This window comes from Salvelinus alpinus, chromosome 26 (genome assembly GCF_045679555.1).
Source record: "Salvelinus alpinus chromosome 26, SLU_Salpinus.1, whole genome shotgun sequence".
Lineage (NCBI taxonomy): Eukaryota > Metazoa > Chordata > Actinopteri > Salmoniformes > Salmonidae > Salvelinus > Salvelinus alpinus.
The window spans coordinates 33,559,142-33,575,586 of NC_092111.1; the positions used below are offsets into that span (position 1 = coordinate 33,559,142).

Consider the following 16,445-nt stretch of genomic DNA (forward strand, 5'->3'; position numbering starts at 1 on the left):
CTGCCCTGTGCAATTGGGTCATGGACTTTGACGGGCCGCCCCAGGTGGTGAAGGTAGGAAACAACATCTCCACTTTGCTGACCCTCAACACTGGGGCACCACAAGGGTGCATGCTCAGCCCCCTCCTGTACTCCCTATTCACCCACGACTGCGTGGCCATGCACGCCTCCAACTCAATCATCAAGTTTGCAGACGACACAACAGTAGTGGGCTTGATTACCAACAACGACGAGACAGCCTACAGGGAGGAGGTGAGGGCACTCGGAGTGTGGTGTCAGGAAAACAACCTCTCACGTCAACAAAACAAAGGAGATGATTGTGGATTTCAGGAAACAGCAGAGGGAGCACCCCCCTATCCACATCGAAGGGACAGCAGTGGAGAAGGTGGCAAGTTCCTCGGCGTACACATCACAGACAAATTGAAATAGTCCACCCACACACAGTGTGGTGAAGAAGGCGCAACAGCGCCTCTTCAAGCTCAGGAGGCTGAATAAATTTGGCTTGGCCCCTAAAACACACAGACTTTTACAGATGCACAATCGAGAGCATCCTGTCGGGCTGTATCACAGCTTGGTAAGGCAACTGGACCGCCCACAACCGCAAGGCTCTCCAGAGGGTGGTGCGGTCTGCACAACGCATCACCGGGGGCAAACTATCTGCCCTCCATGACACCTACAGCACCCGATGTCACAGGAAGGCCAAAAAGATAATCAAGGACAACAACCACCCGAGCCACTGCCTGTTCACCCTGCTATCATCCAGAAGGTGAGGTCAGTACAGGTGCATCAAAGCTGGGACCGAGAGACTGAAAAACAGCTTCTATCTCAAGGCCATCAGACTGCTAAACAGCCATCACTAATTCAGAGGCTGCTGCCTACATTTAGACCCAATCACTAGTCACTTTAAACAAAGCCACTTTAAATAATGTTTACGTATCTTACATTACTTATATGTATATACTGTATTTTATACCATCTACTGCATCTTGCCTATGCCGCTCGGCCATCGCTCATCCATATATTTATGTGTACATATTCTCATTCGTCATTTAGATTTGTGTGTATTAAATAGTTGTTGGGAATTGTTAGATTACTTGTTAGATATTACTGCACTGTAGGAACTAGAAGCACAAGCATTTCGCTACACTCGCATTAACATCTGCTAACCATGTGTATGTGACCAATAAAATAAAATAGATGGAGGGGGATTCTGGCATAGCATCACCATGCTCCATGCTTATTCCGGAGCCTATTCTGGGGTTCAGCAGCATTCTTTGTGAGCCAGGCTGAATGTTTCAGCTGGTCTGGCATCGACAAGGGGCTGTCGGATGCAATCAGTACACTTCCTTTTAGAATGCAAGCCAACCCAAATAAGGAGGCCAACCATGTATCCAACATAATTCACGTCTCTCTCTCTTCGCCCTCCTCCCTCTCTCTCTGTACTGCCTGAGACTGTTATGGTGCTTAAATATGTGTGTTAATTTTTCCTTCGCCCACCTAGGGTTGTTTTGGACTTTCGTGAACGAACTACGACCCTCCAGTGTACCAGCCACTTAGATTGGAATGGCCTGGTCATGCCTCTCAGAGGGCCTGTAAATTGGGCCCTGGCATTGGCTGGCATCACATTGCTGCAGTGCCACCGGGGTGAATATAATCCCTGTGTGCCAGCCTCCCTGTCCAGGATGAGATGTTCCTACTGGGATTTGTGGTGCTGCTGTTGACTGACAGGAGAGGGGGCACCAACCATGGGAAGGGAACCAAAGGGGCTTTAGCTAGCTAAACATCTCAAACAAACCAAAGCTGAATTCTGGATGTCACTTTTTTGAAAACATTTTTGGATAATGGGGTTTGCATGAAACACTAAATGAAGAGCTCTCCGGCAGGGTTGTTTGAAAACACAATTACCACTGTGAAGCGGTTTGACCAAGTATTAGAAAATGGAGATACAGTGATAATTTACATGGTACCTCTGAAAATGTTGTATGGTGTTTGTATGCTGAAAATTCCTATAGATTTGATCATCATCATCACCCCCACCATCATCACCATCATTCTCTACCTCATTTTGTCCTAGGGGATGCCATAGCCAAGCTGACAGATGTTGGGATGCCGGTGGCCCCCCTTGTGGACGGACGCAAGACAGTGTTCAGTAACAGGACAGGCATGGTGAAGGCCGCCCGCATGCTCCTCTCCTCCGTCACCAAAGTCCTGGTCCTCGCAGACCGCATCGTCATCAAACAGATCATCACCTCACGCAACAAAGTAGGTACCGATTCCGACCACACAGTGGGATGCATGCACACCATAGACACAATATACATTTCGATATAGGGCCATAGATGCACACAGACACACAGAACAAAGTAGAGACACACATGCAAGCAGCTGTGCACACACACACACACACACACAAACACAAACACAAACCCACCAGTGCCAGTCTGTGCCATTTTAAGATGAGGCAGGACAATTATTATGATTTTGTTTATGAGCATGGCTCATCATTTCCATTACAGCATATTGGATGACTGTCATTCATATTCCATTCACCCAGCTTAATGTAAGATCAATAGGTTTAGGCTACTACATGAGTCACGTGTTCCCTATACCCATCACGAGGTTGCTACAATCTAGCCTATGAATGAAAGTTTACAACGTAGGTGCACAGGTCGAGAGAAATTTGAGTAATCAAGGTGACAGACATTGACACATTCAATAGCTCCATGCACAATCTTGCCTGCATCTAGCTAATCGAGGGTGTAATCATTAGTCGACAGTTGCAAACGAAACTTTCTATTGGACAACTTCAGGTATGTTTAGCACCGTTCCGTTTGCTTATCCCCCGTTCCGTTTGCTTCCGTTAAAGAAAAGTGTTTCAACAGAATCGGTAGAATAAATACACCCCTGATCACACGCAAACACTGTTCACTTTCACTTTCATAGCAGCCACATGACAAACAGCAGATAATTCCTTCTCGCATCTACGCGCTCTCACCTTTTCCATTCACTCGTGGACTTAAATGCACAACACATCAGCTGTCTGTGACCAGGCAAAAAAAGATATCCAAGCCAAACCTTCATATCATAACCGCTACACACAGCTTACATCATTGTCACCACATTAGCTAACATCAAGTCAACATAGCTACTAGAACTAATACATTAGTAACCCAGCTACAATCATGCAGCACAGTGTACAGTTAGCAAGCAGTTTAGCAGTTACATGGGCCCCGGGGGCAATAAATTAATAAAACCAAAAGCTTACCAGAGTTCCAGTATTGGATAGCCATAGCCAGCTAGGTAACATAGCATCCATCCCTGTTTGAGCCAGGTAAACAGGCTAAACTAGACAGCTGCATTTGCTAGCTAAGTGAAAAAAATATGAAATATATAGCTCTCTCCTTGTTTCTTTCCCTCTCTTTGAGTCAACTACTCACCACATGTTATGTACTGCAGTGCTAGCTAACTGTAGCTTGTGCTTTGATTGGGTGGACAGCATGTCCAGCATCTCCGGCTACACCATGGTGCTACCCTACAGAGTGCTGTTGAGGCTACTGTAGACCTTCATTGCAAAACGGTGTGTTTTAATCAAGTATTTGTTGATGTGAATATATTTAGCAGTGTCTATAAATTGACTTTTTTTGTTTCACTATTTTTATGAAATTCACTGAGGAGGATTGTCCTTCCCTTCCTCCTCTAAGGAGCCTTCACTGACATAATACACACACAAAGACACAAATGCCCAGCACTGGCGACTCCATCCAGTCTTTCAGATCTTATCAGAGCTCCATGATATAGTACAGGAGAACTCCATCCTCTGCTGCTCTGGAGATAATGGAAGAAGCACATTTACCATTTCTCTACCTGGTGCTTTCAGGAAGAGGATGTACTCTCTCACACACACACACACACAGGGTCCTGGGGGGGTAAGGGCCTAATCCCGTCTAGTAAGGCCTGTTTGGACAGACGGGCGACGGGGCTGCTCCCATTACTGGCAAACACAATTTAATTTTGAACCCTGTCTCTGTCTGATAACAGCATAGCTCTTCTGCCTGGCCGGCAGGATGTCACTACTGTTTACCCTTCGAGAGACAGACCAAGCCTCTGACGTACACATGCACACATGTGCACGCGCACACACCATCACACTCACAATATCTCTCTCTCTCTCTCACACACACACACAGACACACACACTGCTCCAGATGGATGGATCACAGCGATATATAATGCATTATGTTTTTGGGGGTCTGAGGTGTGACAGGTTTGATGCATTATGCATTAGCTGACTTTGTTGAGTGATGCATGTCAGGTCAAACCATGTATCTTTGTTGGGTGATGCATGTCAGGTCAAACCATGTATCTTTGTTGGGTGATATATCTATCCTACCCTGCCTGTCTAAGGTCTTCAAAGTCAAGTTAACAAACAGATCACCGACCATTTCGAATCCCACCGTACCTTCTCCGCTATGCAATCTGGTTTCCGAGCTGGTCATGGGTGCACCTCAGCCACGCTCAAGGTCCTAAACGATATCATAACCGCCATCGATAAGAGACAATACTGTGCAGCTGTATTCATTGACCTGGCCAAGGCTTTTGACTCTGTCAATCACCACATTCTTATCGGCAGACTCAACAGCCTTGGTTTCTCAAATGACTGCCTCGCCTGGTTCACCAACTACTTCTCAGATAGAGTTCAGTGTGTCAAATCGGAGGGCCTGTTGTCCGGACCTCTGGCAGTCTCTACGGGGGTGCCACAGGGTTCAATTCTCGGGCCGACTCTTTTCTCTGTATACATCAATGATTTCGCTCTTGCTGCTGGTGATTCACTGTTCCACCTTTACGCAGACAACACCATTCTGTATACTTCTGGCCCTTCTTTGGACACTGTGTTAACTAACCTCCAGACGAGCTTAAATGCCATAACTCTCCTTCCGTGGCCTCCAACTGCTCTTAAATGTAAGTAAAACTAAAACTAAATGCATGCTCTTCAACCGATCGCTGCCCCCATCTGCCCGCCCGTCCAGCATCACTACTCTGGACGGTTCTGAATATGTGGACAACTACAAATACCTAGGTGTCTGGTTAGACTGTAAACTCTCCTTCCAGACTCACATTAAGCATCTCCAATCCAAAATTAATTCTAGAATCGGCTTCCTATTTCGCAACAAAGCATCCTTCACTCATGCTGCCAAACATACCCTCGTAAAACGGACTATCCTACTGATCCTTGACTTCGGCGATGTCATTTACAAAATAGCCTCCAACACTCTACTCAGCAAATTGGATGGCACAAATCGGTGCCAACCGTTTTGACACCAAAGCCCCATATACTACCCACCACTGCGACCTGTATGCTCTCGTTGGTTGGCCCTCGCTTCATACTCGTTGCCAAACCCACTGGCTCCAGGTCATCTATAAGTCTTTGCTAGGTAAAGCTCTGCCTTATCTCAGCTCACTGGTCTCCGTAGCAACACCCACCCGTAGCACGCGCTCCAGCAGATATATCTCACTGGTCACCCCCAAAGCCAATTCCGCCTTTCCTTCCAGTTCTCTGCTGCCAATGACTGGAACAAACTGCAAAAATCCCTGAAGCTGGAGACTCATATCTCCCTCACTAACTTTAAGCACCAGCTGTTAGAGCAGATCACTGCACCTGTACATAGCCCATCTGTAAATAGCCCATCCAACAACCTCATCCCCATACTGTTATATATTTTGCTCCTTTGCACCCCAGTATCTCTACTTGCACACTCATCTTCTGCACATCTATCACTCCTGTGTTTAATTGCTATATTGTAATTATTTCGCCACAATGGCCTATTTATTGCCTTACGTCCCTTATCCTACCTCATTTGCACACACTGTATATAGACTTTTTCTATTGTATTATTTACTGTATGTTTGTTTATTCCATGTGTAACTCTGTGTTGTTGTTTGTGTCGCACTGCTTTGCTTTATCTTGGCCAGGTAGCAGTTGTAAATGAGAACTTGTTCTCAACTAGCCTACCTGGTTAAATAGAGTTGAAATAAATAAAATTAAATAAAAAGGTCAAACCATGCATATTTGTTGGGTGATGCATGTCAGGTCAAACCATGCATCTTTGTTGGGTGATTCATGTGTCAGGTCAGACCAAGTTGTATCTAAATGCAATACAGATATTCCTGTTAGCATATTATCAAGGTATGTACAGTGGCTTGCGAAAGTATTCACCCCCCTTGGCATTTTTCATATTTTGTTGCCTTACAACCTGGAATTAAAATAGATTTGTTGGGGGTTTGTACCATTTTTGAGTTACACAACATGCCTACCACTTTGTAGATGCAAGAAATAAGAAGAAAAAAATGAAAACTTGAGCGTACGTAACTATTCACCCCCCCAAAGTCAATACTTTGTAGAGCCACCTTTTGCAGCATTTACAGCTGCAAGTCTCTTGGGGTATGTCTCTATAAGCTTGGCACATATAGCCACTGGGATTTTAGCCACTGGGATTTTTGCCCATTCTTCAAGGCAAAACTGCTCCAGCTCCTTCAAGTTGGATGGGTTTTAAGTCATACCACAGATTTTCAATTGGATTGAGGTCTGGGCTTTGCATTGGCTATTCCAAGACATTTAAATGTTTCCCCTTAAACCACTCAAGTGTTGCTTTAGCAGTATGTTTAGGGTCATTGTCCTGCTGGAAGGTGAATCTCCGTCCCAGTCTCAAATCTCTGGAAGACTGAAACAGGTTTCTCTCAAGAATTTCCCTGTATTTAGCGCCATCCATCATTCCTTCAATTCTGACCAGTTTCCCAGTCCCTACCGATGAAAAACATCCCCACAGCATGATGCTGCCACCACCATGCTTCACTGTGGGGATGGTGTTCTCGGGGTGATGGGAGGCGTTGGGTTTGCGCAAACATAGCGTTTTCCTTGATGGCCAAAAAGCTCAATTTTAGTCTCATCTAAGCATAGTACCTTCTTCCATATGTTTGGGGAGTCTCCCACATGCCTTTTGGTGAACACAAAACGTGTTTGCTTATTTTTTTCTTTAAGCAATGGCTTTTTTTCTGGCCACTCTTCCGTAAAGCCCAGCTCTGTGGAGTGTATGGCTTAACGTGGTTCTATGGACAGATACCCCAATCTCCGCTGTGGAGCTTTGCAGCTCCAGGGTTATCTTTGGTCTCTTTGTTGCCTCTCTGATTAATCCCGTCCTTGCCTAGTCTTTGGGTTTTGGTGGGCGGCCCTCTCTTGGCAGATTTGTTGTGGTGCCATATTCTTTGCATTTTTTAATAATGGATTTAACGGTGCTATGTGGGATGTTCAAAGTTTCTGATATTTTTTTATAACCCAACCCTGAGCTGTACTTCTCCAGAACTTTGTCCCTGACCTGTTTGGAGAGCTCCTTGGTCTTCATGGTGCCGCTTGCTTGGTGGGGGCCCTTGCTTAGTGATGTTGCAGACGCCTTTCAGAACAGGTGTATATATACTGAAATCATGTGACAGATCATGTGACACTTAGATTGCACACAGGTGGACTTTATTTAACTAATTATGTGACTTCTGAAGGTAATTAGTTGCACCAGATCTTATTTAGGGGCTTCATAGTAAAGGGGGTGAATACATATGCACGCAACACTTTTAATTTTTTTTTAATATTTTGAAACAGGTTATTTTTTAAATTTCACTTCCCCAATTTGGACTATTTTGTGTATGTCCATTACATGAAATCCATAAAAATCCATTTAAATTACAGGTTGTAATGCAACAAAATAGGAAAAACGCCAAGGGGGATTAATTATTTTGCAAGGCACTGTATTTGGCTAAGACGGCATAACGTATACCGGGTTATTTGGAAATAGCCACAGGATGGTTATTCAAATATAAACGCAACATGTAATGTATTGGTCCCATGTTTCATGAGCTGAAATAAAAGATGCCAGAAATGTTCTGTACGCACAAGAAGCTTATTTCTCAAAAATTTTGGGCACACATTTTTTTCCTATCCTGTTATTGAGCATTTCTCCTTTGCCAAGATAATCCATCCACCTGACAGGTGTGGCATATCAAGAAGCTGATTAAACACCACGATAATTCACAGGTGCACCTTGTCCTGAGGACAATAAAAGGCCACTCTAAAATGTGCAGTTTTGTCACCCAACACAATGCCACAGAACTCTCAAGTTTTGAGGGAGCGTGCAATTGGCATGCTGACTACAGTAATGTCCACCAGAGCTGTTGCCATAGAATGTAATGTTCATTTCTCTAGCCGCCTCCAACATCGTTTTAGAGAATTTGGCAGTACGTCCAACCGGCCTCACAACCGCAGACCACATGTAACCACGCCAGCCCAGGACCTCCACATCCAGCTTCTTCACCTGTGGGATCGTCTGAGACCAGCTACCCCGGACAGCTGATGAAACTGAGGAGTATTTCTATCTGTAATAATGCACTTTTGTGGTGAAAAACCCATTCTGATTGGTTGGGGCTGGCTGCGCCCCTGCCCAGTCGTAAAATCCATAGTATAGGGGCTAATGAATTTATTTAAATTGACTGATTTCCTTATATGAACTGTAACTCAGTCCAATCGTTGACATTTTCGCTTTTATAATTTGTTCCCTATAGTTCCCCCTAACAGTTTATCCAGTCACGTGTTTGTTAGTAAATAGCACAACGGGAGAAAGTGGGAGCAGGTGAGTCTGGCTGTGTATTGACAGGGGTCGTGTTTTATATTGAAAGTGTTTTTTTTCTTCAACAGAGTGATAGAGGGTCTCTCCCCGTTCGCCATCCTCCTATTGTAGTGGGCCACCGAAAACATCTCTTGGGAAATTCCCCTCCTTATCCTGATGTGGCCCAGCCTGCACTAACATATCCTGTAAAGATCCATTCATTCCATTCATATATTTTGGCCACTCACTGGGATCTTTTTATGTTTTTTGTCTGGGAGTCGGATTTAGCAACAGCACCACCACTGTCATCGGGGAGGGGGAGCGACAAATCTTGAGTCTGGGTCCAAGATAGTAGGGTCTTCGCCGGAATTGTTTGGAGGTGTGGCTAGGCCTGGTGCGACCCACCTGTTCTTGTCCAGACAGAGAGCTGTCATTATCAGTGGAAGTGCATGGCTCGGACTCCTCCGGTTTGCCCTCTTCACTGCTAGAATCAGCGAACGGGGGCTCGTCGTATGAATGGCCTGTCCTCGTAGGCTTGTCATTCTCCACACCGGCTGATGGACATTGCTGCACACTGATACATTTCACCAGCGAATTTCTTTGGTTTATAGATTGTGCCTCTTTTCTCATTGTTTTAAAAAAAAAAATTCACTTCCTGATAGTTTTTGTCTCTTAGACATGGTAGAAAATTGTTTCAAATCTCTAGATTACTTTTAGCTAAAATGATATCCACAAGTAGTAGCTAGCTAACGTTAACATGCTAGGTTAAGCTATTGCCTTAAATCACTAATCGTCTTCGTCACACACAATCATTAATTTTTATTAATATTTCTCAATTGGATAAACCCATAAAAACACACACATCACCATAGCTACCAAGAATAGTTGGAGTGAACTTCAAGAGAAGCGGGAATGGGGTGGGAGCGGGAACTGCAGCAACGCAATGATCTGGTGGCTTGGGTCCCGCGGCGGTGTAGTAGCCGATCAGGGGCACAGGAGTGCGGCAGCCAATTGTCAAAATGCCGCCATAGGCGACGGCCTAATCTTGCCTAATGGGAGGGCCGGCCCTGCGTACAACTATAGTTTTCCGTCACAGAAAATACATTAGTGCAACACCAAATAGCTTCATTTTCATGAACAGAAGTGGAACGCTATTAGTTTTTTTTTTGCAAAAACAGTGCATGGCCATCATATTTCTATTTATCATGGAAAGAATGTAGCCAGCTACATTTCCTAATGTTTTGCTTAAAGTTCATCTGGAATTTTAGGAGAAAAGTAGGCTGGCTAGTGGCTACACACGGAGAAAAGTAACTCAGAAAAACCTACACATCAGCCAGAGCGCCGTCTGCTGATAGGATGCATGTTCGTGAATTGTGCAACTGAAGCACAAAGTTAGTATGATGCCAAGCAGAAATTACAATAAGAAGCATTTTAGATATGCGTTTACGAAACGCAGCATGAGATTTATTACGTGTATTATGTTTTTCCTGCATAAAATGAATTATGCTTTAACGCGACCCCTAAGTAAGTTACTGCACTAATAAGGTGACGGTGCATAATATTATGTAAGCTTTGTACCGTGTTTAAGAACTCAACGCCCTTTGGATGAGTTATATGTACAGCTACCACTGCTATATTTTGATTTCCTTGCATTTTTCTCCTCTCGGTTCTCTGCCTGCTCCTCCCCCATCTTCTCCGAGCAGAGCAGGCAGGCCCGTTGCCCTAGTGACTCCAGACCCACAGCGTGTGCACATGCCGCTTCAGAGCAGACAAGCATGCATCAAAACTTTGTTAATTTGCACAATGTCTGTCTGTCTGTCGTTCACACTCGATTGTAAATGTCCAGACTCACCAAAAATGACACAGTAGCTCCTACCTATGTTTTATGTAAAAAAAATAATAATAATACATGTTCTCAGTTGAAGCTGACGTTTCTCATCGAGTAGTATCTCAAAATTACAACGGAAATATAACCACCAAATCACCTAGTCATTTCCGATAAAAAAACATATCAACAAAATAGACTGGCCAATCGATGATACGAATCATGGATGCTATACTAGGCAATCAGTTTGCTCTGTTTGCATATTTAGCTAGCAGCCTCCAAAGAAATTCGCTATTACTTGTGCTGATTTTGTTAGCATTCTTGTAACAGATGCCCAATGTGTTTTTTGTTTTGTTTTTTGGCGTCCCCATGTGTACTAAGCCGGTAATACCGCAAATCCCAGGAATGAGAGGCCGATATGACAATATAAAAATCATATGTCATTAAGTAACACACACACATAACATTTACTCCGTCACTTTTGCAGAGAAATCACAGGTCAACCCTTACCCACATTGTGTGTTCCAGTGTGAACAGTAAAGGGGATTGGGGTAAATCACTTTGATTAGATTGGTATCTCAAGCGCCACCTAGCCTCAGGTCCATAGTGATAACTCCTGAGACATGGATGCATGACCATCAATCCTCCTTCCCTCGCTCCATCTCTCACCCGTGCACCAGACGAATGGGACACAATTCCACTTCCTGTCACAATGACCTTTTCCTGTTTCTACAGACAGGTCCTCTATGTTGTTGAAGTCAGTCAGTCATGACAAGCTGGTCTACTGAACACTTTGGCTTGAAAGCGTGGAAAGTGAATGTGATGGCCATCACTTGTATGACGAGGCCCACATTGAGTCTGTGTAATAATTTGCTTTGCTGCCTCGTTCTGTATCTAGAACCCCATTGACACACACATCAATGTAGCATCTCTCAAGACCTGGTTCGGGCAGAAAGCTGTTGCCATCTTTGAATTCTGTGTATAATATTTGATGTTTAAGTGAGAGCTGTTATGTGTAATGTGTGGGAGTCAGTGGTAGTTACTGTAATAGTGTTCCTGATCTTCCCAGCTGTAGTTACTGTAATAGTGTTCCTGAGCTTCCCAGCTGTAGTTACTGTAATAGTGTTCCTGAGCTTCCCAGCTGTAGTTACTGTAATAGTGTTCCTGAGCTTCCCAGCTATAGTTACTGTAATAGTGTTCCTGATCTTCCCAGCTGTAGTTACTGTAATAGTGTTCCTGAGCTTCCCAGCTGTAGTTACTGTAATAGTGTTCCTGATTTTCCCAGGTGCTAGTAACCTTGGAGCAGCTGGAGAGAGTGAGCACCTTCCAGGAGTTTGTCCAGATCTTCAGCCAGTTTGGGAACCAGATGGTGGAGTTCGCCCACCTGACCGGGGACAGACAGAATGTGAGTACCGTCCCTCTCTGAAAGGGTATTGGTCAAGCCGCTCTTCTTTCCCCTCCAGCTCTCACACTGTTAGAGAGAGCACTAGAACAGTCTGCAGCACCCGGCCTCACCCTACTAGAATCTGAAGTCAAATGTCTATTGTTTGCTGATGATCAGGTGCTTCTGTCCCCAACCATGGAGGGCCTACAGCAGCACCTAGATCTTCTGCACAGATTCTGTCAGACCTGGGCCCTGACAGTAAATCTCAGTAAGACAAAAATAATGGTGTTCCAAAAAATTGTCAAGTTGCTAGGACCACAAATACAATTTCCAGGGCCTTTCTATGCCATCAAAAGCAACATAACATTTGACATACCAATTAGGATCTGGCTAAAAATACTTGAATCAGTTATAGAACCCATTGCCCTTTATGGTTGTGCGGTCTGGTGTCCGCTCACCAACCAAGAATTCACCAAATGGGACAAACACCAAATTGAGACTCTGCATGCACAATTCTGCAAAATATCCTCTGTGTACAACGTAAAACACCAAATAATGCATGCAGAGCAGAATTATGCCCGATACCCGCTAATGATCAAAATCCAGAAATGAGCCGTTAAATTCTACAACCACTTAAAAGGAAGCAACACAATTAGACCCAACCAAATCATGAGAAAACAAAAAGATAATTACTTGACACATCGGAAATAATTAACAAAAAAACTGAGCAAACTAGAATGCTATTTGGCCCTAAACAGAGAGTACACAATGGCAGAACACCTGACCACTGTGACTGACCCAAAATGAAGGAAAGCTTTGACTATGTACACTCAGTGAGCATAGCCTTGCTATTGAGAGAGCCCGCCTTAGGCAGACCTGGCTCTCGAGAGATGACAGGCTATGTGCACACTGCCCACAAAATGAGGTGGATACTAACCTCCTGCCAAATGTATGACCATATTAGAGAGACACATTTCCCTCAGATTATACAGACCCACAAAGAACTCAAAAACAAATCCAATTTTAATAAACTCCCATATCCATACCACAGTGTGCCATCACAGCAGCCAGATGTATGATCTGTTGCCACAAGAAAAAGGCAACCAGTGAAGAACAAACACCATTGTAAATACAACCTATATTCATGTTGATTTATTTTCCCCTTTGTACTTGAACTATTTGCACATCGTTACAACACTGTACATAGCCATGACATTTTGAAATGTCTTTATTCTTTTGGAACTTGTGTGAGTGTAATATTTACTGTTCAATTTGATTGTTTATTTCACTTTTGTTTATCCATTTCACCTTCTTTGGCAATGTAAACATATGTTTCCCATGCCAGTAAAGCCCCTTGAATTGAATTGAGAGAGATACTATAAAGATCTAAAAGCCATGGGCTTTCCAGCTTGTAAAAAGAGGCTCCTGTCTTAATGAATCAAGTGAGTGTCTGTGGGTGTGGGAGAGAGAACCGTACAGTGCCGTGAGCCGTGTTGGCTCCACATCCACTCAGACTACGAGATGACACAGATAGCAGGGTATGTATGACGAGCCCCTGCTGCCCTCACACACGTGCATATACACACACTCCAGGGCCTCTGCACCAGCAGGGATAGTGTAGGTGTGTTTAGACAGACGGCGTGGGTCAAATCTGACTCACATCTCAAAGGAGTGATTACATCATCAAAACAAAACGTGCCTCAAACAAACCTTCTGGAGGCCAAATTAAGTTGTAAAAACATCATACTGTACATACATCTTTGTATCATACGTTTTCAAGAAATAATGATGCCAGAAAGTTATAACTCTGGTGTTCCCTGTAGTGCCAGCGTCTGCTAATCCTGCTTTGAGTCATACACAGTCTCTATGTACGTGTTCAAATTGGCATCCTATTCCATATATAGTGCACTACTTTTGACCAGGGCCCATAAGGTCAAAAGGTGTGCACTACACAGGGAATAGGTTGTTATTCTGGATACAGACTGCGCTAGCTAGCTGATGAAAAGTGAATCGTTATGATATAGAGATGAAAATATTCAGCTTCCCCTCTTTTTGTTTAACAAACATACCACGTCTTTGTCTCTCTGTCTGGAAATCTACTGAGACTAACCGAGTAAAGAGCAGGGGAATATATACTGAACAAAAATATAAAACGCAACATGCAACAATTTCATAGATTTTACTGAGTTACAGTTCATATAAGTAAATTCATTAGGCCTTAATCTATGGATTTCACATGACTGGAAATAAAGATATGCATCTGTTGGTCACAGAAACCTTAAAAAATATTAGGGGCATGAATCAGAAAACCAGTCATTGTCTGGTGTGACCACCATTTGACTCATGCAGCGCCACACATGTCCTTCGCATAGAGTTGATCAGGCTGTTGAGTGTCAAACAAACCCTCTAGCGACCAAATTAAGTTGTATGTACAGTAAGATGTTTTTACATCTTTGTACAGTCGTGGCCAAAAGTTTTGAGAATGACACAAATATACATTTTCACAAAGTTTGCTGCTTCAGTGTCTTCAGATGTTACTATAGAAAACTGAAGTATAAATACAAGCATTTCATAAGTGTCAAAGGCTTTTATTGACAATTACATTAAGTTAATGCAAAGAGTCAATATTTGCAGTGTTGACCCTTCTTTTTCAAGACCTCTGCAATCCGCCCTGGCATGCTGTCAATTAACTTCTGGGCCACATCCTGACTGATGGCAGCCCATTCTTGCATAATCAATGCTTGGAGTTTGTCAGAATTTGTGGGTTTTTGTTTGTCTACCCGCCTCTTGAGGATTGACCACAAGTTCTCAATGGGATTTAGGTCTGGGGAGTTTCCTGGCCATGGACCCAAAATATCGATGTTTTGTTCCCCGAGCCACTTAGTTATCACTTTTGCCTTATTTAAAGGTGCTCCATCATGCTGGAAAAGGCATTGTTCGTCACCAAACTGTTCCTGGATGGTTGGGAGAAGTTACTCTCGGAGGATGTGTTGGTACCGTTCTTTAATCATGGCTGTGTTCTTAGGCAAAATTGTGAGTGAGCCCACTCCCTTGGCTGAGAAGCAACCCCACACATGAACGGTCTCAGGATGCTTTACTGTTGGCATGACACAGGACTGATGGTAGCGCTCACCTTGTCTTCTCCGGACAAGCTTTTTTCCAGATGCCCCAAACAATCGGAAAGGGGATTCATCAGAGAAAATGACTTTACCCCACATCTCAGCAGTCCAATCCCTGTACCTTTTGCAGAATATCAGTCTGTCCCTGATGTTTTTCCTGGAGAGAAGTGGCTTCTTTACTGTCCTTCTTTACATCAGGCCATCCTCCAAGTCTTTGCCTCACTGTGCGTGCAGATGCACTCACACCTGCCTGCTGCCATTCCTGAGCAAGCTCTGTACTGGTGGTGCCCCGATCCCGCAGCTGAATCAACTTTAGGAGACGGTCCTGGCGCTTGCTGGACTTTCTTGGGCGCCCTGAAGCCTTCTTCACAACAATTGAACCGCTCTCCTTGAAGTTCTTGATGATCCGATAAATAGTTGATTTAGGTGCGAGCTTACTGGCAGCAATATTCTTGCCTGTGAAGCCCTTTTTGTGAAAAGCAATGATGACGGCACGTGTTTCCTTGCAGGTAACCATGGTTGACAGAGGAAGAACAATGATTCCAAGCACCACCCTCCTTTTGAAGCTTCCAGTCTGTTATTCAACCTCAATCAGCATGACAGAGTGATCTCCAGCCTTGTCCTCGTCAACACTCACACCTGTGTTAACGAGAGAATCACTGACAATGATGTCAGTTGGTCCTTTTGTGGCAGGGCTGAAATGCAGTGGAAATGTTTTTCGGGATTCAGTTCATTTGCATGGCAAAGGGGGACTTTACAACTAATTGCCATTCATCTGATCACTCTTCATAACATTCTGGAGTATATGCAAATTGCCATCATACAAACTGAGGCAGCAGACTTTGTGAAAATTAATATTTGTGTCATTCTCAAAAATGTTGCCCACGACTGTATGTACACGTTTTCAAGAAATAATGATGCCAGAAAGTTAACTTCCCTGTGGAATGTTGTCCCACCCCTCTTCAATGTCTGTGCGAAGTTGCCGGATATTGGCAGAAACTGGAACACGCTGTCGTACGCATCCAAAACATGCTCAGTGGGTGGTGACATGTCTGGTGAGCAGTGGCGATTTTAGCATGTAAATCTTGGTGGGGCAAAAAAATAAAAAGGTGGGATGCTTGCCAGCAAAGCCACAACACTAAACAATACATTAATTGCACTATAACGGTGACAAATGGTGGCCACAAACTGCTAGGGCCTACATAAAGCTTTCCCAACATCTTACCACTGCTACACCTGGCTATCAGCGGAGCCTTATTTGGCAGCGAAACAGTTAATTCAGCCTCATTTACTGCCTTTAAAAAGAAAACATTGCTGATATTGCTGACTTGCTTAAACAAATGTGGTTTCTAATGACAATTGAGATGAACAAACTATGGCATGAGGGGACAAAAAGCTGATAAGAGGCAATCTGTAATTTCGATTAAGACATTGAGTGAGCTAGGATGTAAGTAGTCAATATAAATTTGT

General features: G+C 43.8%; 1 protein-coding gene across 3 annotated transcripts in view; it reads left to right on the forward strand.

The window, feature by feature from the left end:
• Positions 1–16,445, forward strand: part of LOC139555212 (alpha-catulin-like) — a 113,504-nt gene that overhangs the window by 68,618 nt on the left and 28,441 nt on the right. For all 3 annotated transcript variants that reach the window (XM_071368822.1, XM_071368824.1, XM_071368825.1), the window contains exons 3-4: positions 2,074–2,261; positions 11,758–11,877. In XM_071368822.1, coding sequence (XP_071224923.1) covers positions 2,074–2,261; positions 11,758–11,877 — 308 coding nt within the window. The remainder of the gene's footprint in view (positions 1–2,073; positions 2,262–11,757; positions 11,878–16,445) is intronic.